This window comes from Equus asinus, chromosome 4 (assembly GCF_041296235.1).
Source record: "Equus asinus isolate D_3611 breed Donkey chromosome 4, EquAss-T2T_v2, whole genome shotgun sequence".
NCBI classification, from domain to species: Eukaryota; Metazoa; Chordata; class Mammalia; order Perissodactyla; family Equidae; genus Equus; species Equus asinus.
Window position 1 is genome coordinate 12282117 of NC_091793.1, and position 27996 is coordinate 12310112.

At 61.1% G+C, this 27996-nt stretch overlaps 1 protein-coding gene across 6 annotated transcripts; it reads left to right on the plus strand.

The window, feature by feature from the left end:
• Positions 1–60: 60 nt before the first annotated feature.
• Positions 61–27996, plus strand: SBF1 (SET binding factor 1). Of its 6 annotated transcripts, none has more exons than XM_044777102.2 (41): positions 61–266; positions 6947–7032; positions 7508–7645; positions 7854–8012; positions 8097–8207; positions 8847–8952; positions 9064–9196; positions 9298–9406; positions 9497–9610; positions 9741–9818; positions 10193–10306; positions 10387–10515; positions 10600–10698; positions 10794–10998; positions 11080–11192; positions 12195–12344; positions 12678–12746; positions 12824–12982; positions 13054–13316; positions 13438–13610; positions 13692–13765; positions 13843–14038; positions 14184–14311; positions 15024–15202; positions 15310–15446; positions 15553–15760; positions 15971–16167; positions 16253–16408; positions 19659–19736; positions 20057–20238; positions 20315–20494; positions 20930–21031; positions 21107–21292; positions 21372–21498; positions 21574–21704; positions 21773–22003; positions 25799–25906; positions 26000–26211; positions 26893–26980; positions 27051–27182; positions 27265–27996. In XM_044777102.2, exons 1-41 carry the CDS (start codon positions 212–214, stop codon positions 27361–27363), a joined length of 5694 nt encoding a protein of 1897 aa, XP_044633037.1. In that variant the 5' UTR covers positions 61–211; the 3' UTR covers positions 27364–27996. The 6 variants fall into 6 exon arrangements, with proteins under 6 accessions (XP_044633037.1, XP_044633038.1, XP_044633039.1 ...); XM_044777103.2 differs by having other exon boundaries at positions 16271–16408; XM_070506651.1 differs by lacking the exon at positions 61–266 and adding an exon at positions 4286–4347 and having other exon boundaries at positions 16271–16408.

Sequence of the window (27996 nt, forward strand, 5' to 3'; positions counted from 1 at the left end):
CGGGCCCCGCCCACAGGGGGGCGGGGCGGGCCGCGCAGGCGCACGGCGCGCCCGGGCGGGCCGGCTGGCTGGGAAGATGGCGGCAGGAGCCTTGGCCGCGGCGGGGGAGCGGGCCCGGGGCGTCCGGGGTGTGCGGGCCGGGGCCGGGGCCGGGCCATGAGCGCGCCGCCCTCGCGTCCCCGAGCCGCGGAGCCCGCCCGCGCCCCTCGCCATGGCGCGGCTCGCGGACTACTTCGTGCTGGTGGCGTTCGGGCCGCATCCGCGCGGTGAGTGCCGGCCCGCGGCGGGGCCGAGGGCCAGGGCCGGGGTCGGGACCGGGAAGGGTCCGCCGGGCCCGCGCGGAGGCGTCCGGGAGCCGGGCGGGTCGGGGTCGGGGTCGGGGCGGCTTGGGGTCGGGGCCGGGGTGGCCTGCCCGAGGTGGGCAGGGTGGCAGACGGGGCGAGCTTAGCCTCCCGCCGCCCTCGGCCGACCCCGGTCCGGCAGCGCCTCGGCGTCGGCCTGGGAGGTGGGAGGGCCCTGGGCCGGCTCGGCCTCCGGACTCCCGGTTGGGTGGGATGGGCTCTCGCTGCCTTGGCTGACTGCCGGTGGCTCTGCCTCCAGGGGCGCGATCGTTGTTGCAAGCCCCTCCTCTGACCCCCAGTGCCTCTGTCTGAAGCCTCAGGCCCCGTGTGGGACGTCTGGGGTCCAGGAGGCTTGGTGGGATGCAGAAGAGGGGTGATGGAGGGACTGCTTCACGAAGAGGTGCTGTTGAGTTGGAACTCGGAGCACTTCAGGAGGAAATATGGGGAGGAGAGAGACGAGCCTTCCTGGCAGAGAGCCTGGGGTCCTCATACCTGCGAGCCAAGCCCTGGATGGGGGTCATTGTGGTGACTGGTGTCGATGTCCAGGAGGTCCCTGTCTAGGGTCAGCGCCTGTGTCTGAGAGCCCTTCAGCCCAGGGGGTAGGAGAAAACGGAGCTTGACAATGACATCAGCAACAGCCGTGGAGACAGCAGTGTTGGAGAATGCGCTCAATGTGCCAGGCCCTGCACAGCCCTTTGTGTGCATGGTCTCACTTGTTCATCCCAGCAGCCCACCGAGGTTTCCCTGCTATTGCCCCCATCCGTAGAGTGGAGTCAGGGCAAAGAGATTGAGTGCTGGTCTGAGTCCCCACAGAGGGGCCAGGATTCGCACCCAGGCTAACCCAGAGCCAAGCTCTGGGCTCAATCCCAACTGCGAGGGGTCAGTGTGTGTCAGTGGGGGAAGTGGGAATGGCTGTGTGGTCAGGCTAGGGCTGAACCTTGAGCTGAAGGTAGAGTGAGCCCCTCAATTTCTGCTACTGCTTATCAGCCCAGTTACCACTGTCACCACCCAGAAACTGGACTTTCTCTTTGCCCTTCTTGCTGAGCCTCACCTGCTGGACCCTGTATGCCCCAGACCCTCCTCAGTGCCCTCTTGTGGTACTTGCTCCTCCTCCCTGCTCTCTCTGTCCGAGTATCCATCCCCTGACACTCAGTCATAAGTGTATCTTTTCCTCCAGAGAAGGAGTTCTTGTAGGCAGGGACCCATTGTCTTCATCCTCTGGTCTGCATGCAGCAAGCTCACTATCAGTGTTGTACAGGCCCACGGAGGGAGAGCTGTCTGCTCCAAGGCACATGTAGGGGGCATTGAGGAGGCCATGCCACCTGGAGCAGCGGGGTGCACGGGATCCAGGGAAACAAGGCCGACCTTGTTTCCAGGGTGGCCCCAGTGTGAGGGCGCCTGGGCCAGGTGCCAGGGCAGAGGCTGCATGAGCAGAGTGGACTTGGAGGCTGATGATGCTGAGGGTGCTTTGGGAAGAGTCTGAGGAGGCATAGACCACGGTAGAAGCATGCTGACAGTAGAGGTGGGGAGTTGAGAGTGAATGCGAGGGAGGCGAGAGGGGGCATGGGTGGGCTCCATGACAAGCTGGCTGTGCCATGTGTGTGTTTACTGTGAGAGCCACATGCAGGGTGGGTTCCCCGGGGTGTGTGGCCTCTGAGCAGGATGGGAGAAAGCTGGAGCCCATAGTGCCCACTCACTCTGAGAGGTGGGAAGGAAGGATTCCCGGGCTATCTCCTGCAGTAGGAGTGAGGGGCCGTGGAGCCTCCACACTGCTGCCTTCCAGGGTCGGAGCTGGTCAGCTGTGGGCTGCCACCCAGCCTCAGGGCCTCCCTTGGCAGGACTCATCCGTCCCTGTGATGAACAATCCCTCAGGCTGACCCTGGCTGTGGGGCTGAGGGCAGAGCTAGGTGGTGGGCGGAAGCCTGAATCAGAGGAGCACCATGGGGGTTGGGGGGGTCAGTGGTCCCTGCTTTGTGACCTTGGGCCAGTCTTTTAGTTCTCCGCACCTCAGTTTCCTCATATGGAGAGGGGATGAGTCCCACAGCCCTCCCAGGCTCCTATGAGCACAAAATGGACTCACACATGACGCTGTTCCCACAGAGGCTCCAGGGAGCGATGGGGATCTCATTAATGATGAACAGCAGGGTGGACACCCCTGGGCACAGACACAGTGAGCTCCTGTGCAGGTGGTGGAGCACTCCTGCGCGCTGGCAGGCCTAGGACATCAGAGCAGGGATGCAGGGTCCTTTGGGTTCCATGGTGGGGGTAGAAGTGGTGGATGTCTTGTCCTTGGCCTGGATCTGGACACCCTGTGTGGAGCTACTGGATGCAGGGCCTGGGTGTTGAGTCGCAGAGTCCTGCCTGAGGGAGCATCCAGGTTTCGTGGTTACCACCTGGTGGATCTCTCCAGGCAGGAGGCGTGAAGGGGGCTGGGTGGGAGCCCTCCTCTCATCTTGGAGGACACAGGCATTCCTCTGGTGAGTAGGGGGAGTGCCTTCACTGGGGATATGGGTTTAGTACCTTCTGCACCCTGGGTCTGGCTCTGGGGACATTGTGGAAGCCAGATAGACTACCAGCACTCAGCTCCTGGCCCGGGAGGGCCCTGACAGTGGTCAGCTGGTTTAACACGACATGGCCAGTGCCAGGGTGTGTCTTTGGGAGAAGGAGATGCAGCTGACCTGACCAGGCGGCCGAGTGCATGTCTGCCAGGGGAGGGACTGGCCCCCTCTGTGCTGGAGGCGCTGCCTCCCCAGTGTCTGAGAAGAAGACTTCCACGCCTCGCCTGGCCTCTCAGTCCTGACTGTGCTGAGCTGGCTGCGTTCCTGGGCCCCATCTCGTCTCCCCACCCTTGTCCCTGCCCTCACTCTGGAGCAGGTTGGGGCTGTTTGGGATGGCCTCAGCTGGCTCCCAGTCCCCACCCTGGGGAGCCTGAAGGGTCCAAGGCCTTGGGTCAGAGCCGGTCTGGTCAGACTGGGGGGAGGTTGGGGAGGACCAGTGGAAAGGCTGCAGTCTCTCTGCACGTCTTGCCGCCGTGGCTGGCCGGGGACAGCCTGTATGCTAGGGTTTGGGTGGGTGGGTAGGGCAGCAGGAAGATGCTGTCCTCCCTTCACCGTCTTCCCAAAGCTGGGCTTGTCCCAGGGTGTGTGCACTGAGGGGTGTGGAGGGGCGGGAGGGCCAGCAGAGGAGGCTGCTGTCCTCCTGTGCCTCTGCCTACAGTGCGTGCTGGCCCGGGCCAGCCCTCCAGGCGTCGGAGCCTGGCACTGGTGACGGGTGCTGCCAGCAGATGACAGAACGTGTGCTCTGTGTTCTCCGGCCCCTCGTTCAGGCCTGCAGCCACACTGGGCTGCCTAAGGGGACATGGCTGCAAGAGGAAGCTCTTGTCTCCGTCTGTCTCAGGGGACGTTGGTGCCCTTCCTCCTAGGGCCCCCCAAAGAGCCCTGCCCTGTCTCGCATGGCTGTGCCGGTTGGATTAGTTCTGTCACAGTGTGTGGGGTGGTGCCCTCCCTCCTCGCTGCCCCAAGGTGGGGGCAGCTCTAGAGGGGCAAGGAGCTCAGCCACTAGAGCTTATGTCCATGGCCACAAGGGTTTGAGTGGGCGGGGGACACTAGGAGATGTGGCAGGAGTCCCCCCACCCCCAGGATGCAGACCAGCAGCCAAGCTGCAGCCTGGCACCTGCTAGCACAGAGCTGAGGTGTGGGCTGGGGTCTTGGAGAAGGGTCAGGTAGAGGCCAGGAGTCAGGGCCTCTCCATGGCCTGCCCTTCCAGGGACAGGCTGCTGTGTCCTGGAGTGCCGCGGGGCTCCGGAAACTGCCCTGCACTCCTGACTGAGGAACCTGTTTGCTTGTGGGGTGTGAGTGAGGCTGGGTGTGGGAGGATGGTGGTAGAGCCGGCTGTATACATTCAGTCCTAATTAGGCTGTGGTGTGTGCCAGGCACAGGTGCAGCGATGGATCTAGAGGCGTAGCTTCTTGCTCATGGAGCTCCCGTCTGGCCCAGCTGGCCAACAGGTGCACCGGGATCACAGAGGGGTCTGGTGGAGGGAGGGTGGTCCTGGAGCTCCCACTGAGGCCCCAGGCTTAGGCAGGGTGCAGAGAGCTACCTGGAGGAGGGGACACTGTTTGTGCTGGGACCTGAAGGCCAAGTTTGGGGATGTCATGGTCCAGAGAAGGAGCTGGGAAGGCGAAACTTGCTCACCCTGCCCAGTCACCTGCCCTTGGAGGCAGTTGGGACAGCTCAAGGAAAACTTCCAGTTGGTTCTTCAGAGGGTGGAGCCTTGCAGGTGGGAGTTGACGTTTCACACAAATGAGATGGGGAGCGTGGGTGGTGGACGATGGCCAGCCACTCTGCCCACTCCCCTACAGGGAGAGGCTGCTGGGAGCAGCCCTGTGAAGGCTGCCTGTTCGCCTGGCCTTGGGAGGGAGGCTGTGGGGCAGAGGCTGCTGTCCCCATCTACACATACCCCCTCTTCCCTCCTCTGCTTGCTGCCTCGTGGCAAGAACTGGGTGAGCCCTGGGTGTCAGCCAGGCTTGGGGCCGCACACAAGTCAGCCCTTGGAGGAGTGAGGAGGCGCGGGAGGAGCCACAGCGCAAGGCAAGCTGGCTGGGGGCCTGTTGAGGGTGGCCCTTGGGGGTGGACCTGGAGGGACCCCAGGGGGCTTCGTCTTGGTGGGCCGTGTGCGTTCATGTGTGTAGGTGGGTGTGGCACCAGCAGACATCTGTTCCTCTCCCCCACCTCGTCCTGTCTGCCGCCTCAACTTGGGGTGTCAGTGGTGGGGGGAGGGGAGCAGGAAGCTGAGGTTTGTGAGTCAGAGTCGTGGCCCCTCGCCACCGCTTCCAGCCGGCAGCAGCCTACCACTGCTGACCTCTGTGGCACTGCCTCCCTCCATGATCCTGGAGGGTGGGGAGGTCTCCTGAGATTGCATTTCAGCTCCTCTGCCTTCAGGGGCCTGGGGAGTGTGTGCTCTTGGGGTCTGTTCACCAGTGCCCATGGGTCTAGGCCTGTGCTCGGGCCCCCAGCTCTGTCTGAGGCTCCTGCGCCCATGCAGGTTGTGGGCGGACCAGGCCAGCTGGGCATGGCGCCACAGTTCGGCAGGCCCTCAGAGGCTTCACATGGTGGCCTCCTGGGCCTTGGAGCAGACCCTTAGGGAGGTTCCATGCTGAGCGCCCTCCCTGCACCCATCTGCCCCTGCCCTTTTGCTGGTGTGGGCAGCAGTGTTGAGGCTGGTTCGAGCAGAGGGCAGGGACATCTGTGCCTGGGGACCTGCGTGTGGTGTGTGGGAGTGAAGGTGGGGAGGCTTTTTTCTTTCGCTCTTCATCCTGCTGCCATGCTGGGTGGGAGCTGGAGGAAGAACAGAGACTCGTGCCCATCCTCCATACATCCTGCGAGGCAAGTGGTCTCCTGACATGGCCCTTGTTAAGCCTCCTGGTTTGGCTCTGTAGGGGGTGAGCAAGAGGCAGGGGCCTCCAGCTGGCCCCACTGGTGTGGACTGGACCTGAGAGCAGTGCCCTGAGGGCAGAGTAGGGGAGCAGACCAGAGGGAGCTTAGTGGGCCATGGGGTTCCAGGGAGTGGAGGGGGTCTCTGGGGAACACATTGGGAGCTAGCAGTCTGGGGATGCAGTGTGCCAGGGGCACATGCATGGACACGGGCCTCCTGTCCCCCAGGCCCCTGGCCTCCTCCCTGGCCCAGGGACCAGGGCTGGGCTGCACTTGGCGCCCTGCTCTGTGGCTGACACATGGTGGCCAGCGTGGGCGGGGAGCAAGCCTGTGTGCTACCACCTCCAGCGCTTCTTCAGTGGGCGTCATGAGATCAGGTCCTTGTCCTTCCTGCCAGGTGCCAACCTTCCCTGGGACATGCTGGCTGTTTTCTGGGACCTGTGCTGCACCTGCTTGTCTCTGAGGCAGCAGGGCCAAGCAGAAGTTGGGGCCGTGGGCATGGGTGGTCTCTCCCCTGGCCTAGACAAAGTGTGAGACCTCTGTACCTCTTGCATGGGCCCAGGGCTGGTGGGTGAGGCGGAGCCAGGGAACAGGGCGAGGTGCTGAGCAGGGTGCCCACTGTCCTCTTGGTGTGTACTGCCTGGCAGGCTGGGGGCGGGGGATCATGAAAGCCAGGTGCCTAAGCTGGGGGTTGGCTTTGGAACTGTCTGGAACTACTCTTCCCCTCACTGGGAGGCACGTGCTGTGCAGTAGGGCTGGTGTGCTGCAGGCTGGAGGTGGGTTCTGGCTGGGGATGTTGACATGGGGGGGTGGGGTCTGGGAGTGAGTGGAGAGCAGGGAGTGTCCCTGGGGCCAGGGCTTTTGTGCTCTTGGTGCCTGGTCTAGCGAAAGGCTTGCAGGGACTCTGATCCCACAGCAGAGGTTCCTCTCTGTGCCCTCTGGTGGCCCTCAGGTCTGTGACTGCCTAGTGGCCTCTCCTCACAGGAGTATTTTTAGGGAAATGACAGGTCTTGGAACTGAGGCTGTTCTGGTGACAGATGAGGGCCAGGGTGGGTGGGACGTTTCCACCCAGGGGCCTTGATGTAGCCATGTGAGACTGTTGAGGCTCCTGACTGGGTGTGGGTATGAGTGTGGGAGGTAGTAGGTGTTCTGACCACCTGCTCCTGTCCTCAGGGAGTGGGGAAGGCCAGGGCCAGATCCTGCAGCGCTTCCCAGAGAAGGACTGGGAGGACAACCCGTTCCCCCAGGGCATCGAGCTGGTGAGTGGAGGTGCTCCCCTAGGGTGTCGAGCTGGGGGTGGGAGGTACTGAGATGGTGGGGGCAGGTGAAGGCCAGGCCAGCAGCCCAGCGTTTGTCCCTCCTGGACTGTGAGGAGCCTCCGTGGTGCACAGCCCCTGCTGGGCACAAGATGTCAGGACTACTACAGAGGGCAGGGGCGCTGGCTGGCTGGCAGGGTGCCTTGTATCCACATCATGTCGTGTTATCCCTTTCTCATGATGGTGGGGACTGCGTCCTGCGTCCTAGAGTCCTCACCCCACACAGTGAGGCCAGAGGCTGTTAGTCTTTTTTGTGGGGCAGGGGACTGAGGTCCCGGAGGTGACACGCCGCCAGGGTCACAAAGCAAAGTGTTCCCTGCTACATTGGAACCCGGCATCCGGGCCTTGGCTGTGCAGGCACTGGAGGGCAGGGGCACAGAAAGCTGAGTGCTGACCCCTGGCCCCTCCTGCCCCGCAGTTTTGCCAGCCCAGTGGGTGGCAGCTGTGTCCTGAGAGGAACCCACCGACCTTCTTTGTTGCCGTTCTCACTGACATCAACTCTGAGCGGCACTACTGCGCCTGCCTGACCTTCTGGGAGCCAGCAGAGCCCACACAGGTCAGCTTGGGGCTCTGGGGTGCAGCCTGTGTAGGGCTGAGTCTCTGGCTGTGACTGCCTCTCTCTGCCCCTGTCTGTGACTGGTCCTGACACCCCAACCCCATGGAGGCTGGAGTTCCTGAAGGGCTGGTCTCGTCTGAGTCACCTGTGTCCTCCTGGGCTCGTGGGACGTGCCTGAGAGCCAGGCGAATGGGGCTTCTGTTCACAGGAAGCAGTGTGCACCGAGGATGCCCCCGAGAGGGAAGAGGAGGTGGATGAGGGAGGCCCAGTGCGACTGTCACCTGCAGCGCCCGGCCCGCCTGGCCAGCTGTTTGCTCCAAAGACGCTGGTGCTGGTGTCTCGACTGGACCACGCGGAGGTGTTCAGGGTGAGGTGGGCAGCGAGGGCGCAAGCAGGATGTGTGGTGCTCCCACTGGCTGTGCTGCCATTCCCCAATCTCTGGTCCTTGCAGAACAGCCTTGGTCTCATCTACACCATCCATGTGGAGGGCCTGAATGTGGGCCTGGAGAACGTGATTGGGAACCTGCTCACATGCATCATCCCCCTGGCTGGGGGCTCGCAGGTGGGTCTTGGGGGCAGCTGCTGTCCACCCGCAGCTATGGGCCCTCCTGGTGCCACAGCTTTGGTGGTGGGGCCTGGTAGGCAGTTGGAATCCAGCCTGAGCTGAGTGTGGCCCCAGGCCTTGGACGCTCTCCTGCGTCTTGGTGCTACTGTCACCCAGCGTCTTTTCTCTGCCCTGCCTGCTTGCCTGTGTGTCCCGTGTCTCACCTGGCTCTCCACCTGGCGTCCTTCAGTTTCTCTGTCCTCTCGCTCCTTGAGTTTGCCTGTCTCTGGATGTCGGTGTCAGCTTGTCTGTCTGCTCCTTGGTCCATGCCCCCACGTGCGGGTGTGTCTAACCGTGTTTCTCTACCTGTCTGTCCTGTGCAGCTGGACTCTGTTGAGGACGGAGTGGTACGGATTCTTTGTTTCTTCTGCCCACCCAGGCCCCGCCCCTGCCCCAGGTCAGAGGCCCTGAGTTTCCTCTGCAGCACTGCTCTGGCCCACAGAGACTGGGCATGGCCTTTCCCTCATGCCATGCCGCCCTTCCTAGCCAGTCCCGCCATGGAGTCTGTCAGTCTACCAGGCCCACCTGAGGCTGCGGAGCTCTGGGCGGACACGCGTCTGGTCGGAATGCTGAGTGTCGGTCTCTCTCTTTCCACAGAGAACCATCTCATTGGGGGCTGGCGACCGGCAGGTCATCCAGACCCCGCTCGCCGACTCGCTGCCCATCAGCCGCTGTAGCGTCGCCCTGCTCTTCCGCCAGCTGGGTGAGCCCACCCGTCCCCTCCACTCCACCTGGGGACTGGCGGTCAGAAGTCAGGGTTCTCAGTGCCTGGGTTGGATGCCAGGGCCCCTTCAAGCCTGTCCTCTCCTTTTAGGTATCACCAACGTGCTGTCTTTGTTCTGTGCTGCTCTCACGGAGCACAAGGTGCTCTTCTTGTCTCGGAGCTACCAGAGGCTCTCAGACGCCTGCCGGGGGCTCCTGGCACTGCTGTTCCCTCTCAGATACAGGTGCACACTGCCTGGCCCCTCCACCCTGCCCCCTCTGCCCAACCCTTCTGCCTGGCCCCATCCTCTGTGGGGCTTGCACACTGAGCCCCCGCCTCTTACAGCTTCACCTATGTGCCCATCCTGCCGGCACAGCTCCTGGAAGTCCTCAGCACACCCACCCCCTTCATCATTGGAGTCAATGCGGCCTTCCAGGCAGAGACCCAGGAGCTGGTGAGGGCTGTGGTTTGTGTCTGCCTTGCTGCTCTAGGCCTTGCTGACTGGCCTGTGGGTCCCTGACCACTTGCTCCCTTTGGTCCACAGCTGGACGTGATTATTGCTGATCTTGATGGAGGGACGGTGACTGTCCCCGAGTGTGTGCACATTCCATCCCTGCCAGAGCCACTGCAGAGTCAGACACACAGTGTTCTTAGCATGGTGAGCCAGGGCCTGGGACCACAGGGGAGCTTGGGCCTCAGGGAAGCCGAGGTGGAGCCCCTTGGCAGCAAGGGGAGCCCAGGGTCCGGGGCTGGCATGCAGCTGACCCCACTCCCCTCTGCTCCTGCAGGTCCTGGATCCAGACCTGGAGTTGGCAGATCTCGCCTTCCCCCCACCCACGACATCCACTTCCTCCCTGAAGATGCAGGTGCAGGGCCCCCCACCTTGTGCCCTCTCCTTAGGTCTGCGGCTGCTGGTGGCTGGCTGGCAGTGCTGAGCCTGCTTTGTGGCCACCTCTTCTGGGGCGGTTGCAGGAGGCTGCATGGGAGGAGTGAGCCTCTGAGGGCCTGTGCTATAGTGGTTGTCGGCACTGAGTCTTAGAGGAATCACCATGGCTTTGTGTGGAGGAAGGTTGGAGGGGTAGGGGTGGGGGGGGGGGGCAGGGCTGCCCGGGGAAGCCTGGGCAGCATAGACAGGTGGGTTTGAGTGAGAAGAGGTTGAGCCTGGGGTGGGCGCAGGGGTATGCAGGGGCCTGGGTAGGCCTGTGGGCCTGGTGCTTACCTGCACCCACCTGTGCCCCAGGACAAGGAGCTGCGTGCCGTCTTTCTGCGGCTCTTTGCTCAGCTCCTGCAGGGCTACCGCTGGTGTCTGCACATGGTCCGAATCCACCCAGAGCCTGTCATCCGTTTTCATAAGGTGGGTCTCCAGGCAGGGGCAGGGGTGGAGGGGGTGGGGAGGTAAATGCCCAAGGAGCTGACCTCCTGGTGTGCCCCTAGGCAGCCTTCCTGGGCCAGCGTGGGCTGGTGGAGGATGATTTCCTGATGAAGGTGCTGGAGGGCATGGCTTTTGCAGGCTTCGTGTCGGAGCGTGGGGTCCCTTACCGCCCTACGGACCTGTTTGATGAGGTGCATCCCCACCCCAGCTGGGAGGAGCCCCCGCCACCCCCTCCTCGCCCCAGCCAGCCCACCTGACCCTGCCTCCTTCCCCAGTTGGTGGCCCACGAGGTGGCACGGATGCGGGCGGATGAGAACCACCCCCAGCGTGTCCTGCGTCACGTCAAGGAACTGGCAGAGCAGCTCTATAAGAACGTATGGAGGCGGCGTGAGGGGGTGGGCTAGCCCAGCAAAGTCACTGGTGCCGCCCCGGCCTGGCCTCTTGCCCACGCCTGCCTGTGTCCCCCCAGGAGAACCCATACCCCGCTGTGGCTATGCACAAGGTGCAGAGACCAGGGGAGGCCAGTCACCTGCAGCGGGTGCCCCGGCCCTTCCCCCGGCTGGACGAGGGCATGGTGCAGTGGATTGTGGACCAGGCCACGGCCAAGATGCAGGGTGCACCCCCGGCTGTGAAGGCTGAGAGGAGGACAACTGTGCCCTCAGGTCCCCCCATGAGTGCGTAGCGGGGAGAGGGAGCCCTGAGCATGGCCCAGGGTAGGCATGAGTTCAGGGGTGAGTGCATTCTCTGCTCCCCAGCTGCCATACTGGAGCGGAGCAGCGGGCTCCATGGCAACAGTGCACGCCGTCTGGAGGTGGTCCGAAACTGCATCTCCTATGTCTTTGAGGGAAAGATGCTTGAGGCCAAGAAGGTGAGGGCGTGCGGGGAGTGCTGGGGGCTCTGTTGAAAGGGAAGCCTGTGTACCGGCAGGAGGGCTCTGACCTGGGGTCAGGGCAGCATCTCTCAGGAGCCCCAGCCCTTGTTTACCTGCCAGCAGCTGGAGGGAGCTGGGCTGGCAGGAGGGGCAGGTGGGCACCAGGTCTCAGATCTCCCCTGCATCCCAGCACAGCTGGACGGGGCCTGCTGCGGAAGCTGCACGAGAGGGATTTACTTCAGCTTTTAGATAGCAGAACACCCTAAAAGTTTTTAATATTCAGTTTCTTCTTCATCCTTCATGAAAAAAAAAAGGGTGCAGACCCTCGACCTGTCATTTTTTTTTTAAGTTATGGAAAGTGGAACCTCCTCACACACTTCTGCCCTTTGTGGTGTTCATTAACACCTTGGGGTCTCTCACAAGAGCCAGTTTGAATCTGTTTTGTGTTTCACAGCTGTGTGCTCCCCTTTGAGGCACCTGGTTCTTCCACTAGCCCTTTATTGGGGGCCTGCGGGGTCCCGGGTGCTTTACAGTGGACGATGGTAACAACAGGACAACCATGCTGTCCTTTCTGCAGCCCGCCCGCTGCAAGCCAGCTGCCGGCTCTGTGTTACGCTTGAGTTTTCTGGACACCAAGGCCCCGGTGGGCTGAGTACTGGGGCTCAGGGCTGTGGGGCCTCACTCCAGAGCACGTCGGTGCACTGGCTTGAGAGCATGCTGCCTTGCTGTCCTTGTGTCTCTATCATCATGAGCTTTTGTGTGTGCAGGGCTGGGCCCACTAGAGGTGCTAATGAGGCTGCAGAGTTTGGGCACACATGACCTGGACAGATCCTGGGTCCCCTCCATACTTGGAGCCTGGGCTCTGGCCTCCCGGGTACCCACTGCCCTCCCTCCTGGGCTCTGTGCCTTGGCCTTCCCCGTGCCTCCCTCCTGCCCTCGGCGTGGCTGGATGGGTCCCGTGTAGGCAGTGCCCTCAGCCCCGTGTTCCCCTGGCCCCAGCTGCTCCCGGCTGTGCTGAGGGCCCTGAAGGGGCGTGCGGCCCGCCGCTGCCTCGCCCAGGAGCTACACCTGCATGTGCAGCAGAACCGGGCAGTCTTGGACCACCAGCAGTTTGACTTCGTCGTCCGCATGATGAACTGCTGCCTGCAGGTTAGGCCGGGCCTCCCACCCTGCCAGCAATGTGGCTTTTAGTCGGGGCGGGCAGGGGTTCCCCAGTCTACCCATAAGGGTGTGTCTTCTGGCAATGCTGATAGCTGGGGAGACCCTGGGCTGCTGGTGGGGATGGTGGGTGAGAACCCTTGTTGGAGACGGGGGTTCTCGTCTCTGGTGCCCAGATTTCCTGTCCTGAATCTTGGAGCAGCCCTGGGGGCTGGTGCAGCTGGTTCAGGGACAGTGGTGGGAGGTGCTGCTCTGGCAGCAGTGCCAGTCGGGGTGTGATAAGTGTGGGGAGAGGGTTCCGACGGTCTTGTGGCTTTGCTGCAGGACTGCACCTCCCTGGATGAGCATGGCATAGCAGCTGCTCTACTGCCCCTGGTCACGGCCTTCTGCCGGGTGAGTGCTGGGGTGGCCCAGGTGTCCCCCCCAGCCCCTTTCCGCTGCACCCAGTGACTCCAACCTGGCCTCTGCAGAAGCTGAGCCCGGGGGTGACGCAGTTTGCGTATAGCTGCGTGCAGGAGCATGTGGTGTGGAGCACGCCGCAGTTCTGGGAGGCCATGTTCTATGGGGATGTACAGACCCACATCCGAGCCCTCTACTTGGAGCCTGCCGAGGACCGAGACCCCTCCCAGGTATGGGGGTACTCCCTGGGCCTGGGGGAGCGGGACTGGCCTGGCCCTGGCTCACCTCGGCACTCTGGCAGCTTGGAGAGGCGCCTGCACAGGATGAGCGCTCTGCCCTGGACGTGGCGTCTGAGCAGCGGCGTCTGTGGCCAACCCTGAGCCGTGAGAAGCAGCAGGAGCTGGTTCAGAAGGAGGAGAGCACAGTGTTCAGCCAGGCCATCCACTACGCCAACCGCATGAGTTACCTGCTGTTGCCCCTGGACAGCAGCAAGAGCCGCCTGCTGCGGGAGCGTGCGGGGCTGGGTGACCTGGAGAGCGCCAGCAACAGCCTGGTCACCAACAGGTGGGGGCCAGGCCTCAGTGGGCCTTAGAGGGTGGGTGGGGCTCAGGATGGGATGGGGCCTGGGTGGGACAGGCCTCGGGTGGGATGGGTCTGTGCCCACCGTGCCCCCTCCCTGGCCCAGCATGGCGGGCAGTGTGGCGGAGAGCTATGACACGGAAAGCGGCTTCGAGGATGCAGAGACCTGCGATGTGGCTGGGGCTGTGGTCCGCTTCATCAACCGCTTCGTGGACAAGGTCTGCACAGAGAGTGGGGTCACCAGCGACCACCTCAAGGGGCTGCATGTCATGGTGCCAGGTATGGGGGGGTCTGGGCATGGAAACACTCCCACTGACGGGTAGGCAGGGGGCCCAGGGCGTGAGGACTGCTCTCCTCCAGACATTGTCCAGATGCACATCGAGACCCTGGAGGCCGTGCACCGAGAGAGCAAGAGGCTGCCCCCCATCCAGAAGGTGAGTGAGGGCCGGGTGGGGCTGTGGGCTCCAGGGCTGGGGCTGTGTCCTGAGGCTCGGTTCCTGTCCCTGAGCAGCCCAAACTGCTGCGGCCGCGCCTGCTGCCTGGAGAGGAGTGTGTGCTGGACGGCCTACGTGTCTACCTGCTGCCAGACGGGCGAGAGGAGGGCGCAGGGGGCAGTGGGGGAGGGCCTGCACTGCTCCCAGCCGAGGGCGCCATCTTCCTCACCACATACAGGGTCATCTTTACGGGGATGCCCGCCGACCCCCTGGGTGAGCCTTTGCACCCACTTCTGCGCCCACCCTCCCCTCCCTTACCCACCCACTGTCTCCTCCTCCCCCACCTTCCAGGGGCCCCCCATAGCTCTGGGATCCCCTCCCCTCCCCACCCCCCTGACTCTGCCTGGCCTGTTATAAGTGGGGGAACAGGTGGTGGTCCGCTCCTTCCCGGTGGCTGCACTGACCAAGGAGAAGCGCATCAGCGTCCAGACCCCCGTGGACCAGCTCCTGCAAGACGGGCTGCAGCTGCGCTCTTGCACATTCCAGGTCAGGCCAGGGGTGTGGGGTGTGCGGCGGGCCATGCTGGGGCAAGGTGGGCATACTGGGAGGGAGCATACTGGGGGAGACATGCTCGAGGGAGCTGGAGTGGGGTCGGGCCCTACTCTCGTGTGGGCGGCTGCAGCTCTCACTGGTTTACAGGTGTCTGAGCCCTCAGTCTTGTTCTTATGAGCAGGCATTAAGCCAGATTTCTCCTGTGGCACTTACGATTCCTGAGTCTGCACAGGAGTCGCTGTGCATTCCTGTTTCCTTTGTGGGGCCCTGACCCTGGAGCCCATGTCTGGAGTGTGCTGCATGAGCTTAGCACAGTGGAAACTTACAAATAAAGATGAAACACCATTAACTTGGGTTCCTTGGCCTCACGGCCACACTGCAGTGCAGCGAGCAGCTTCCTCTGCGTGCCATGTCCTTGTGGCACTCTCTCGGGGGGACACGCCTCACCATGCCCCAGGGTGTCCACAGCTTGATGGAGAGGTGAGGTTGATCCTTCACAGCCCCACAGGGGTCCTGGCCACCCTGCTCCCGGGGCCTGTCTGGCCACTGGGTCCTCACTTGTCCATCCTGTTTGGAACACCCGAGTTCCAGTGACACAGCACCTGGGCGTCCGGAGGTTTTCCTGTGTCTGTGGCCAGGACTGTGCCTGTGTCTGTGGCAGGCCCACAGACTGCCCAGACCTCTGAGGCCCTCATGTCTGATGTAGCTGCTGAAGATGGCCTTTGACGAGGAGGTGGGGTCTGACAGCGCCGAGCTCTTCCGCAAGCAGCTGCACAAGCTGCGTTACCCGCCGGACGTCAGGGGCACCTTCGCCTTTGCCCTGGGCTCCGCCCACACGCCTGGCCGGCCGGCCCGCACCACCAAGGACAAGGGTCCTTCCTTCAGGTGTGGAACTGGGCCCCGAGGCCAGGGCACCTGCCCCTTTCAGAACTGCTGCGTGCTTGTCCCCATATCCGTTCTGCTCACCTCTGCTGACCCTGCATGCCCCCCAGGACCTTGTCCCGGAACCTCGTGAAGAATGCCAAGAAGACCATCGGGCGGCAGTATATCACTCGGAAAAAGTACAACCCCCCAAGTTGGGAGCACCGGGGCCAGCCACCCCCTGAGGACCAGGAGGACGAGATCTCAGGTTGGGTGTGGGAAGCCCTGGGTGGTCTGGATAAAGACGCTGTGTAGAGGGCTGGGGGGCCTGGGCGATCTGTGGGTGACAACCCAGTGTGCCTGGCCTGCCCCAGTGTCGGAGGAGCTGGAGCCCAGCACGCTGACCCCCTCCTCGGCCCTGAAGCCCTCGGACCGCATGACCATGAACAGCTTGGTGGAGCGGGCGTGCTGCCGGGACTACCAGCGCCTGGGCCTGGGCACACTGAGCAGCAGCCTGAGCCGCGCCAAGTCCGAGCCCTTCCGCATCTCCCCAGTCAACCGCATGTATGCCATCTGCCGCAGGTGAGGGCAGCCGCATCAGCCACACCACGGCGCCTGGCCAGATGAAACGAGGAGGGAGAGGGCAGAGGCTACAGGCTAGCGTGGCCACTGCCTCCCGCCAGGTGGCTTCTAGGAGGGTCTGCAGTGCCCTTGGCCTGTGCGCTTGGGGAGAGCCGCTCTGCACGTTCCCTGTCCCTGTGACCTCCCTCACCCTCATTCGCTTCCTCACAGCTACCCTGGGCTGCTGATCGTCCCGCAGAGCGTCCAGGACAATGCCCTGCAGCGGGTCTCCCGCTGCTACCGCCAGAACCGCTTCCCCGTGGTCTGCTGGCGCAGCGGGCGCTCCAAGGCCGTGCTGCTGCGCTCAGGGGGCCTGCACAGCAAGGGTGTGGTCGGCCTTTTCAAGGCCCAGAATGCACCTTCTCCAGGTAACCTTCCTTGTTTCCACTGCCATGCCCTGTGCCCTGTGCCCACCTCGCCCCACCCGCGCTCTGACTCAGGCTGTGGCTCCAGCTCCAGCTCTTCCTCTAGGCCAGTCCCAGGCGGACTCCAGCAGCTTGGAGCAGGAGAAGTACTTGCAGGCTGTGGTCAGCTCCATGCCCCGCTATGCTGATGCTTCAGGACGCAACACCCTCAGCGGCTTCTCCTCGGCCCACATGGGCAGCCACGGTGAGCGATGTTTGACAGTAGAAGGACTTTTGGGGCGTTGTGGAGGCATTTATGGAGGGCAGGCCAGCAAGGGGGCAGGATGTTTGCGGTGTGGGACCAGGTAAGTGTTCTGAAGCCCTGCTCTGACCACTCTTCTCTCCCACCCAACGTCAGCCTAGCTCCTTGATCTCCCCATCTTCTCTGCCTATGGCCTCCAAGTCACTGAACACAGACCTTGAAACCCCAATCTGGTCCCCGTCCCTCCTTCGTCCTTTTCCCCACCATGTCCCCACAACGTCACTGTGGTTCACCCTCCATTCAGGCCATCTACTGAACCTTACTGCTTGGCCCTGTCCTTCCCATCTGTCCGGCCCCTTGGGCTTTGACTGCAGTGGTCTCCCCATCTCTGTCCCAATCATGCGCATCCTTAACACACAGGTGGACCCAGGCCTGCAGGACCCTCCCCGCCTCTGTCCACACCCAGCCCTGCCCATAAGCTGGCGTCTCTCCTGATGGCCTTCTGACCTGTGCAGGGGGCCCATTGTCCCAGTTTGCAGAGGAGGCACCAGGCCTCAGGGGTCGAGGCATGGGCCCAGGGGCCATCCGCGGGCTCTCCCCCTCGCCACCAGGGCACTGGTGTGGGGTGGCCCCCAGGGGTGCTCGGTGATGTGAGAGAACATGTATTGCTGTCCACATGGGGGTGGACAGCCCTGTAGAGGGGGCCCCTGGCCTCCTGGGTGACTGGCAGGGACCCTGCTGGGGAGGTGAGCCATGTGGGTACTGGGCACTGAGAGGCTTCCAGACAGGAGAGGGCGCCATGAGGAAAGGTGCGTGGGCCACAGTCTGAGGCTGCAGGAGGGTGTGTGAGAACAGGGGGGGCCTTCTTCTCTAGGGTCTCACTCCAAGGCGGTCACCTCTCCTGCATCCTGCTTACCCACCACCGACCCCATCTACTTCCACCTGACCCTGTCCTCCCGCATCTGACCCTATCTTCCCCCTCCCCACTTTGTCCCTCTGATGGATCCCATCTACCCCAGACTCTGTCCTCCTTGCTACCCCATCTCCCCCTCATCTGACCCCTCCCCACCCCACCCCATCTGCAACTCACCCCATCCTCAGCTTCCCCCATCTCCCCTCCCCCTCCTCCTGGATTCTCACTGATGCTCTGGCCCTGTCTGGCTCCTCCTTTTGGCTTGGCTGATAGATGCAGGGGCTCCTCAAGGGTTGGTCCTCAGACTTGTGAGTCCAACCACTGTGCAGCCCACGTTGGACCTCTGTGTCTGGAGCCTGGTTGTCTGGCAGCCTCTCATTCTGTGCTTGGACATCTCATCTCCCCACTGGAGGCATGAGGTCTGGGAGGCTGCCTGCCCCAGGCCTGGCCGTGGCCCAGACGCTGGCCCAAGGCTGCCTCCCAGCCCCTGGGCCTGCACCTCAGCAGGTGTGGTAACAGTGTCCACCTGGGAGGTTTGGTGGGTATGACTGGTTTATCCCACACCTGGAGCTGTCCTGGCCGTTGTGTGCTCAGAGTTGGTAGACGTCACACGAGGGGTCGCTTCTCTGAGACCCTGCCCACACCCTGGGTGATGCAGATGTCGCACCCGGGCTTGCTTGTGGGTCAGGCCTTCTGGTCTCCTCCATCCCTCACACTTATCTGCACTTTTCTCTGCTGCTGCTTCAGCTCCCAGACGCACTAGGGTACACAGGTGGGTTTTGGGGGCTGATGGCACCACTCACGGGCCGAGCCTCCTGAAAGCCCAGGTGCCATCCTTGATTCTTCCTGATCTGCCCACCTTGAGTCCCGTGAGCTGGCTGCCCAAGCCTGCAGTCTTCCTTGCAGCCAATTGCCCCTAACCTAACCCAGGCCACTCTTGCCCGCTCCAGAGGTCTCCCGGTGGCCCCACCGCCTCTTCCTGTGGCAGGAGGGGCTCCAGAGCACACAAGGGCCTTCATCCTCCATAGTGGGGCCTGAGGAGCGTCCCCTGCACACCGTACTCCTGCTCCTGCACGGTGCTTCCTTTGCTGTCTGAGCACAGCCTCTGTCCCTGTCGACCCTGTAGGCCTCAGCTTGTGCTGCACGGCACCCTGAGCTCCTGAGCTCTGTCTGTATCTGTCGTTGCCCCTTGCTGGCACTTGGGCCAAGGCGGCCAGGAACAGGGGTGGCCAGTCTGCCCTCGTGGATGCTGTCCGCCCCTCTCGAGGGGCACAGACCTTCTTGAGGGGCACAGACCTTACTTCTGTCTCATTCCTCTGCTAGTTCTAGTGGCTTTTGGTTTTCCAGACATCTAAGTCTGTCATTAAGTATGTTTTCCAGTCATATCGTCTTTCTGCTGTCTGCCCTCTCCAGAGGTTGAGTGGCGTCTATACTCAGAGAGCGGCACCCTCCCCGTGGAGCCCTTCGTCTCCCACTGCCTTCGTCTTCCCCTCATTTTCTTGGGCATCCCTGACTGTCCCCAAAGCTCACTGGGGCTGCCTCCTGGTGTACTTGAGTTCTGGGTGTGGCTGCCCCCTCAGTGCCGGGAGGCACATAGGGCTCCACTCACCCTAGCTGGACACAGGCTCCAGTCCGGGATCTGTCCATGTCAAGGTCACACCGTGTCCTTGTTGTGGGTGACTGTCCCTCCTGCTCACGGCAGGGAGGGCTGGTGTCGTGCTTGTTTGTGGCAACTGTGGCAGTGGGCAGGGGACTGCCCTGCTGCCCTTTCTGCAGAGGCACTGAGCCCTGATCAGGGCCGGGCGCAGGCTTTGGAGCCCGGAGACCACTGTGGAGCTTCCTTGTGGGCGTCCTGTGCCACGAGGCTGGGCTGTCCCAGCCTGTAAGCCTCAGCCTGGCCCTCGCAGCCTGGTGCTGCCCTGAGGTTCGGGCCTGTCTGTGTCCTGCACTGAACTGCTCTCTGTGGTTCCAGGCTGGGAACTTCCAGGCTCTGGGCCTCCTCTTCTCAGGGCTGCGCCTCATGGCCCATCCTGCCACTGTGTGCTGGGCAGATACTTGGTGGCTGAGGGCAGAGGAATGGGCCATGGAGGAGGCATTTGAAGGAGACCCCAGCGTTCCTGCCTCTCCTCTGACCTTTCCTACCTGCCACAGGCCCTCTGCTCCCTGGCCTGCCCTGGGGCCCACAGAACCTTGAGCTGAGCCCCGCTGTCTCCGGGGCTCTTGGGGGACTTGGTGGAAACCCAGCTCTGTACCTAGAGAGCTTTGGGCTGCAGGCCCCCTACATTGGGCGCACCCCAGACCTGGGCCCAGGCCTGAGCCTTCTCTCTGCTGTGCCCCCAGTGCCCAGCCCCAGAGCCAGGGTCACCACGCTGTCCAACCCCATGGCGGCCTCGGCCTCCAGACGGACCGCTCCCCGAGGTACCGTACCAGCAGTGCAGGCCAGCTCCCCCACACCTGGCACTGACAGCCCCCGTGTGACTAAGTAGTTGCAGGCACTAACGCCCCCCCCAACACCTGGCACTAACAGCCCCGTGTGATAGACAGCATAACCCAGTCCTCCTCACAGCCCTGGGCACTAACAGCCTGATGCCCTGAGTCTTGCCCCGGCCCCTGACACTAATGTAGGCACAGGCCCCCACTGGGGTCCCGTCGACCTCCCCTGCCCTACCCTGGGAGCTCAGCCCCAGGTAAGTGGTGTCCTGGCCCTGCTTGGGTGCTCACCTGGTTTCTCTATGCAGGTAAATGGGGCAGTGTCCGGGCCAGTGGGCGCAGTGGTGGGCTTGGTGCTGACGTGGGCTCCCGGCTAGCAGGCAGAGACATGCTGAGTTCCCCCCAAGCCAATGGGGCTCCCCCTGACCCGGGATTTTTGCGGCCACACCGTGCAGCTCTCTACATCATTGGGGACAAAGCCCAGCTCAAGGTGACTGGGGTTGGGGCATGGGGCCAGGCGGGGGCACAGGGCTTGGGCACATCTCACCATGGCCGGCCTCCTCCAGGGTGTGCGGCCAGACCCCCTGCAGCAGTGGGAGCTGGTGCCCATCGAGGTGTTTGAGGCACGGCAGGTGAAGGCCAGCTTCAAGAAGCTGCTGAAGGCGTGTGTCCCGGGCTGTCCTGCTGCCGAGCCCGGCCCAGCCTCCTTCCTGCGCTCGCTGGAGGACTCAGAGTGGCTGATCCAGGTCTCTGCACTGCCCCTGCTGCAGCTGAGGGTGCCTGCCTGGGTGTAGGCACCTAGAGCCAAGCATAGGATGGTGTCTTGGCTTGCTTGTGTGATGGTGTTGGGCCCTGGGAGGGGATGACAGCCACTTCCTGGCAGTGGTACCTGGACAGCGGAGGGAGACCGGGGTCCTCTGCTGTCTGTCAAGATGGGGCTGGGCATCTCAAGGGCAGGGGGTGCCTTTCGAGTCCTGGGGGACTTGGGAGGGCTGGAGGAATCAGTGGTTAGCATGTCAGAGCAGATGTGTTCAGTGCTGTCCCCACCTCGTAGGCTGCCCCTGGGTGTGGTGCTCACACGGCTGTTGCTCCCGTGGACATGTAGGTCTCAGGCCTGGTCAGGTGCTAGGGTCCATGGGTGCCGGCTCTGGGAGGTGCTGATGGGCTGCTGGTCCCTGCAGATCCACAAGCTGCTGCAGGTGTCGGTGCTGGTGGTGGAGCTCCTGGACTCGGGCTCCTCCGTCCTGGTGAGCCTGGAGGATGGCTGGGACATCACCACCCAGGTGCGTTGTGAGTTGTAGGGCCGGGTGGGGCAGGATCCCCTGGGTGCCCTCCTGACTGGCTGGTGGTGCTGGCAGGTGGTATCCCTGGTGCAGCTGCTCTCAGACCCCTTCTATCGCACCCTGGAGGGCTTCCGTCTGCTGGTGGAGAAGGAGTGGCTCTCCTTTGGCCATCGATTCAGCCACCGAGGGGCCCACACCCTGGCCGGGCAGAGCAGTGGCTTCACACCTGTCTTCCTGCAGTTCTTGGACTGCGTGCACCAGGTGAGTAGGTGGCCATGGCGCGGGGGGCGGCTGTGCATGCTGACTCGTCCCTTGGCCTCTTACCAGTGACCCTGCACAGGTCCACCTGCAGTTCCCCATGGAATTCGAGTTCAGCCCATTCTACCTCAAGTTCCTTGGCTACCACCATGCGTCTTGCCGCTTCCAGACCTTCCTGCTCGACTCAGACTACGAGCGCATCGAGCTGGGTATGGTGTGTGGGTGGGCATGGGCAGTAGGGCACCTGCAGGTGGGCAGCCAGGGCTCAGTACTGCCCCTTGCAGGGCTGCTGTACGAGGAGAAGGGGGAGCGAAGGGGCCAGCAGGCGTGCAGGTCTGTGTGGGAATACGTGGACCGGCTGAGTAAGAGGACACCCATGTTCTACAACTATATGTATGCGCCTGAGGACACAGAGGTGAGCTGGGGCCTGGTCAGGGCAGGCGGCTCCTCCTGCCCAGCTCCTCATACCAGGCCTGCCCCCAGGTTCTGCGGCCCTACAGCAACGTGTCCAACCTGAAGGTGTGGGACTTCTACACTGAAGAGACGCTGGCCGAGGGCCCCCCCTACGACTGGGAGCTGGCCCAGGGCCCCCCCGAGCCCCCAGAGGAGGAGCGGCCTGATGGGGGTGCGCCCCAGAGCAGGCGCCGTGTGGTGTGGCCCTGCTATGACAGCCGCCCCCGAGCCCAGCCCGATGCCATCTCACGCCTGCTGGAGGTGCGTGTAATCCCCCCGACACCGTGAGGGTGTGTGTGTGTCCATGTGTGTGCACGTGTGTGTCTGCATGTGCATATCTCACCTGCTGGAGGTGCATGTAGCCCCCCCAACACCACGAGGGTGTGTGCACGTGTGTCTGCATGTGCATGTCTCACACCTGCTGGAGGTGCATGTAGCCCCCTGACACCGTGACACATGTGCCTGCACGTGCGTATCTCACACCTGCTGGAGGTGCATGTAGCTCCCCCTGACACCATGAGGGTGTGTGCCTGTCCATGTGTGTGCACGCATGTGTCTGCATGTGCGTGTGCATCAGTCCAGTGGCCCTGCCCCTCCCCAACCCTCCGAACTGCCTGCCAGCCTGCCATGACTGTTGCTCCCGTGGCCCCGCCCCACCCCAGCCGGTGCATGTTGGCAGGCAGTGGTGACTGGAGGCTCTAACCTCCCAGTCTCAGGACACGGCTTCTTTGCTCTGGGTGTGTGTGGGGTCAGCCGCGAGGGAGGACAGGGTTTTCCCAGGAACTGTTCCTCCCCTGGCCGGACTGCTGCACGAACTTCCTGGGTGTACCTGGCTGTCGGCCACACAGAGGTCCATGGTGGCTCCAGGCCCAGCCTGCCCCACCCACGCTGATGGGAGCAGTGGGTCTTCTGGGTTCTCTCCGCCCCTTCAAAGAGAGACGTACCTGTGGCTCTGGAAGTTGGGGCTTGACTGTTAGGCCTCTCTTGCCTTCCCTCCGCCATCCTTGGTGGGCATATCTGCTCAGCTTCGACTCAGGATCCAGCAGGGCAGAGACCCCTGGGAGAAGGAAAAAGGCCCCCTGAGCTGAGGGTGGGCCAGAGTTCTCCACAGTGGCCGAGCAATCAGAAGGCTGTGACCTCAGCTCCACATCACAGAAGGATTTGTACTCCCCTCTCCACCTTAGCTGTGGGTTTTGGGTTATATCTGAGCATCTTAGAGCTGCTGTTCCTTGTGGGGAAAGTGGGGTACTGATTCCTGCCTCTCAGGGAGGTGGTGAAGTATAAACAAGTCTTGCTTCTTTCTTCCTTCTGGTTTTTTTTTCCCACTAACAATTGAGTATTTTTTAGTATTCCCTGTTGCCTGCTTTACTTGGCTCTTGAGCTGTACCTGTGCTCTTTCGTGGTTGTCAGGGGCTGTCCCTCCCCTGTGGGAACCACACGGTACACTCCACCACCTCTTTCTGCCCTTCACGCTGTTGTCATCATGCATCTTTCTTTTACTTGTGATATAAACGCACAGCAGGTACATGTTTCAAATAGTCCACTTTGTTTTAAAGAAATTAGGAAACGAGGAAGAAACTTCCCTTATCTGCCATTTCCAGTCTTCTTGCACTCTCAGTGTAGATCTAATCTGGTATCACTTCCCTTCAGCTTGAAGACTTCAAGGTTTCTTGTGGGGCAGGTCCGCCAGTGACAAACCCTCAGCTTTAGTTTACTTGGAAATGTCTTCTTTGTACCTGTATTTTTTAACAGGTGTTTTCTTTGGATACAGCATTCTAGGTTGACAGCTTTTACACTCAGCAGTTCACAGATGTTCTTGTTTTCTGGCTTGCGTTGTTTCTGATTAAAAGTCGGTGCTCATTCTTAACCAGTAAACTGTATAACGTCATCCTTTCCTCCTCTGGCTGCCTTCAGGATGTTTTCTTCATCTTTGGTTTTGGCAGTTTGACCTTCAGGTGGTTTTTCTTTCTGCTCATCCTGCTTGGAAGCTCTTTAGGCTTCTTAGATCTATGGAATGATAGTTTTCTTAAAATTTAGGGACCGGCCCGGTGGTGCAGCAGTTAAGTGCGCACATTCCGCTTCAGCGGCTCAGGGATTGCTGGTTCGGATCCTGGGTGCGGACATGGCACTGCTTGGCACGCCATGTTGTGGTAGGCGTCCCACATATAAAGTAGAGGAAGATGGCCACGTATGTTAGCTCAGGGCCAGACTTCCTAAGCGAAAAGAGGAGGATTGGTAGCAGTTAGCTCAGGGCTAATCTCCCTCAGGAAAAAAAAAATACATTTTAGGCCATTATTTCTTTAAAAAAGTTTTTTCTGTACAATCTTTCCCTTCCTTTCCTCTGGGACTTTATTATCCCCTAGGTCACTGAGGCTCTGCTTGTTTCTTCCTCTAGTCTTTCCTCCCTGCAGTTCATTTTGGGTGCTTCTGTTACCCTGTCTTCAGGTTCACTGCTCTTTTTATGTTTAACATGCTCTTAAGCCTATCTGATGAATTGTTCATTTTAGAAATTGTATTTTTCAGCTCTAGAATATCCATTTGTTTTTTTATATTTTCTGTAGAGATTCCCCATCTGCTCAACCATGTCCATCTTTTGTGTGTGTCTGTGTGTGTGAGGAAGATCTTTGCTGAGCTAACATCTGTGCCAATCTTCCTGTTTTCTGTGGGATGCTGCTGCAGCGTGGCTTGATGAGGGTCCACGCCTGGGAACTGAACCCCTGAACCCCAGGCCACCGAAGCAGAGTACGCAAACTTAAGCACTATGCCACTGGGCTGGCCCTCAACCACATCCATCATTTTCTTTCAATCTTAAACATATTTATAATAACTATTTTGAATTTCTTGTATGTTAATTCTAGTTCCTATTTCATTTCTGGGTCTGTTTCTTTTAACTTTCCCCCTAATATGGCTCTCATTGTCCTGCCTTTTTGCGTGTCTAATAAATTTTTTTGTAAGCTGGACCTTGGTCTGCACTATTGAGGATCAGGATTACATTGTCTTTCTTTAGAGTCCTGGATTTTCTTGCAGTTAATGAGCTTGTGGACTGGCTTGATCTTTCAAGGGTGGTTTCTCATCTTTGCTAGGGCAGCTCTCGAGAAGCCTCGACTCTAGGTTAGAGGAGCTCTACTCCACAGACATGGCCTCTTCAGGGTTTCAGCTGAAGGTTTGGTGTCTTCAGTAAGGTGTCTCCACTCTGGCTGTTTGGAATTCCCACATCTTCCCATATTGTGTACCCTTTGGAATTTAGACTTAGTTCGCAGCTTCTTATTAGCTGCTCTCTGCCAGGCCCTGTGACCTCTTGCTTTGCACATGGCAATTTAATTTGGCCAAAGACTCAAGGAGGCTTCTGTGTTATTCCCGCCTCTTATATGCTGCCCTGCAGATCCATGTGTATCACCATCCCTGAGCTTCCCACCTTTGCCTCCTCAGCTCCTCAAGACCCAGTGCTCTGCTTAGACTCCACCTCCCTGCACACTGGCCAGGCCAGACTGTAGGGCTCCCTGGTGTGGCCCCATTTCGGGGTCTCAGTGCTGCACTGCTGGCTGTCTGACACCTGGAAACAACTACTTCCTGTTCTTATCCAGTTTCATAGGCACTCATGGCGGGTGGGCTGGTCAGGGACTCTGTCATGGTTGGAAGCAGAAGTCTGCCTACATTTCTGTGTTGAACTCAGCTGGCAGTTTCATTGTTACTCTTTTGCAGTGAGCACGTCTTTTTCTGGCTGGTTTTGGGATTTCCTCTTTGTTTTCAGCAGTTTTCCTGTAGTATCTTGGGGAGGGGGGCGGTGTGTTCAGCTTATCCTGTTTGGGGTTTCTGGTGCTTCTTGATTATACTGTTTGATGCTTCTTGTTATTTTATAATATTTTCAACCATTGTCTCCAAATATTGATCCCACTCACCCCCACCCCTGCCTTTCTCTTCTTCAGTACTCAGTTATAGGTGTGTTAGCGTTGTTCATTGTTTCACTTTCTTATATTTTCCATCCTTTTGTCTTTTCATGTTCCAGTCTGGATATTTTCTTCAGAATAATGTTTTAGTTCACTAATTCTCCCCTAGGAGCTGCAGCGGCTGGAGACAGAGCTGGGCCGGCCCCCTGAGCGCTGGAAGGACACCTGGGACCGGGTGAAGGCTGCACAGCGCCTTGAAGGCCGGCCAGATGGACGTGTGAGTGGGGGTGGGTGTGGGGGGTGAGGTGGGCTTGCTGCCTGGAGGAGGCCATCACCTGCCCTGACACAGGGCACTCCCTCCTGCCTCCAGGGTATCCCCAGCTCCCTGCTGGTGTCCAGCGTGCCCCACCACCGCCGCTCGCTGGGTGTGTACCTGCAGGAGGGGCCTGTGGGCTCCACCCTGAGCCTCAGCCTGGACAGTGACCAGAGCAGCAGCTCAACTGCATCTGGCTCCCGCCAGGCAGCCCGCCGCAGCACCAGCACCCTGTACAGCCAGTTCCAGACAGCTGAGAGTGAAAACAGGTGTGACGGGCACCTCCCACTGCAGTGTAGACACGTCTGAGCTAGGAGGGCTCTGGGGTCCTGGGTGGTTCTCAGATAGAGGGGCAGGTACCTTTGGGGGAGCTTCTACTTATTTCCTAGGTGGAAGGATTTGTCAGGGAGGCCACGATGCTAGCCAGAGCATAAGCTGGGGAGAAGTAGGTGGACTTGGAAGGGGTTTGGGATGTAGAACCAGTGACCGCAGCTGGGCTGTGGTGGCTGTGGAGCAGAGGGACGGGGCTGTGGGATACCCCATGAGGGCAGGCAAGGTACCAGGTGAGGCTGAAGCAGGTTGTAGGTGAGGCTGGGGCTTGGCAGCCTGCATCCCACCCTTGGGCCTGGAGAGGTCACGTTGCCCCAGTCACCTCTCCAAACCTGCCTGCTGCATGTTCCTCCTCCTTGTGGAGGGTGGCATCTGCCCTGTGTGTGCAGCTGCTTCCCTGAGACCCTGAGGCTCCTGTATGGCACCCTCCCCAGTGTCTATCATGTGAAGGGTATGGGGGACAGCCCCTGGGCTTCTTTGTGGCCCTCTGGCCAGCCTTGGGTCAGTTTGGGGGTATGGTCTTGCTGCTGGAGCTGGGCAGGCAGGGGGGCAACTGCTGGGGCCTGGGCTTAGCTAGGCCCTCATGGCTTACCTGGCCCCTGGTCCTGCTGCAAATGCAGGTCCTATGAGGGCACCCTGTACAAGAAAGGGGCCTTCATGAAGCCCTGGAAGGCCCGCTGGTTCGTGCTGGACAAGACCAAGCACCAGGTGAGTGGTCACTGGGCAGGGGAATGGGGCACAGGGCTGAGGGGGCCCTGCTGACTTCCTGCCCCCTCAGCTGCGCTACTATGACCACCGCGTGGATACGGAGTGCAAGGGTGTCATCGACCTGGCAGAGGTGGAGGCTGTGGCGCCTGGCACTCCTACTATGGGCGCCCCCAAGACCGTGGATGAGAAGGCCTTCTTTGACGTGAGCTGTGGCAGGAAGTGGGGGTGGGGGGGGGGGCGCTCCATGGGGTAGAGCCCTGGAGTCAGCGACCCGCCATCCCCAGGTGAAGACGACGCGTCGTGTTTACAACTTCTGTGCCCAGGACGTGCCGTCGGCCCAGCAGTGGGTGGACCAGATCCAGAGCTGCCTGTCAGACGCCTGAGCCCAGCCCTGCTTGAGCTGCTCTGCGTCCAGTCGTTACAGACCACTAGGGGTGGGCAGGGCCCCCCGGCCATGTTTACAGCCCCCACCCTTGACAGTATTGAGGCCCCGCCCCCAAACTTGTGTGTACAGCCCCCACCCACCCTGCCCACCCCCATCTGCCTGGCCAGCTCTAACTTATTTTGGAGTTATGGTTGAGCACCGGCCGGAAGGCGGCCATGGTACCCTTGCGGTGGGCCTGTAAATAATCCATCCCACCCAGCCCCGTCAGTGTGCTGGCCCCGGCCGGCCGGCCGCAGGCAGCCCGTTCCTAGAACCAGATTCTATAAAGAAAAAATTAACGATGTGCCACATGCCTGTGTCTCCTTGGCCACCCAGAGGGTCCTCTTACTTTTTCCAGTACCCAGGTCTGCCACATGAGGGGCCAGTCCTGGTGCCAGGGGATCTACGGCCCTCGGGGCCACTTCATCAGGCCCTTGATTGGTGCCTGGCTGTCCATCCCCCCCAGGCCTCAGGGATGGTCTTGGGGCTAGCACAGCCCGAAAGGAAGATCCCCCTCCTTGCCCAAGCAGCCCCTGAGCAGAAGGTGGCCACCTCGGGGCACATGGCGAAGAGAAGGCAGTTCCCATAATGA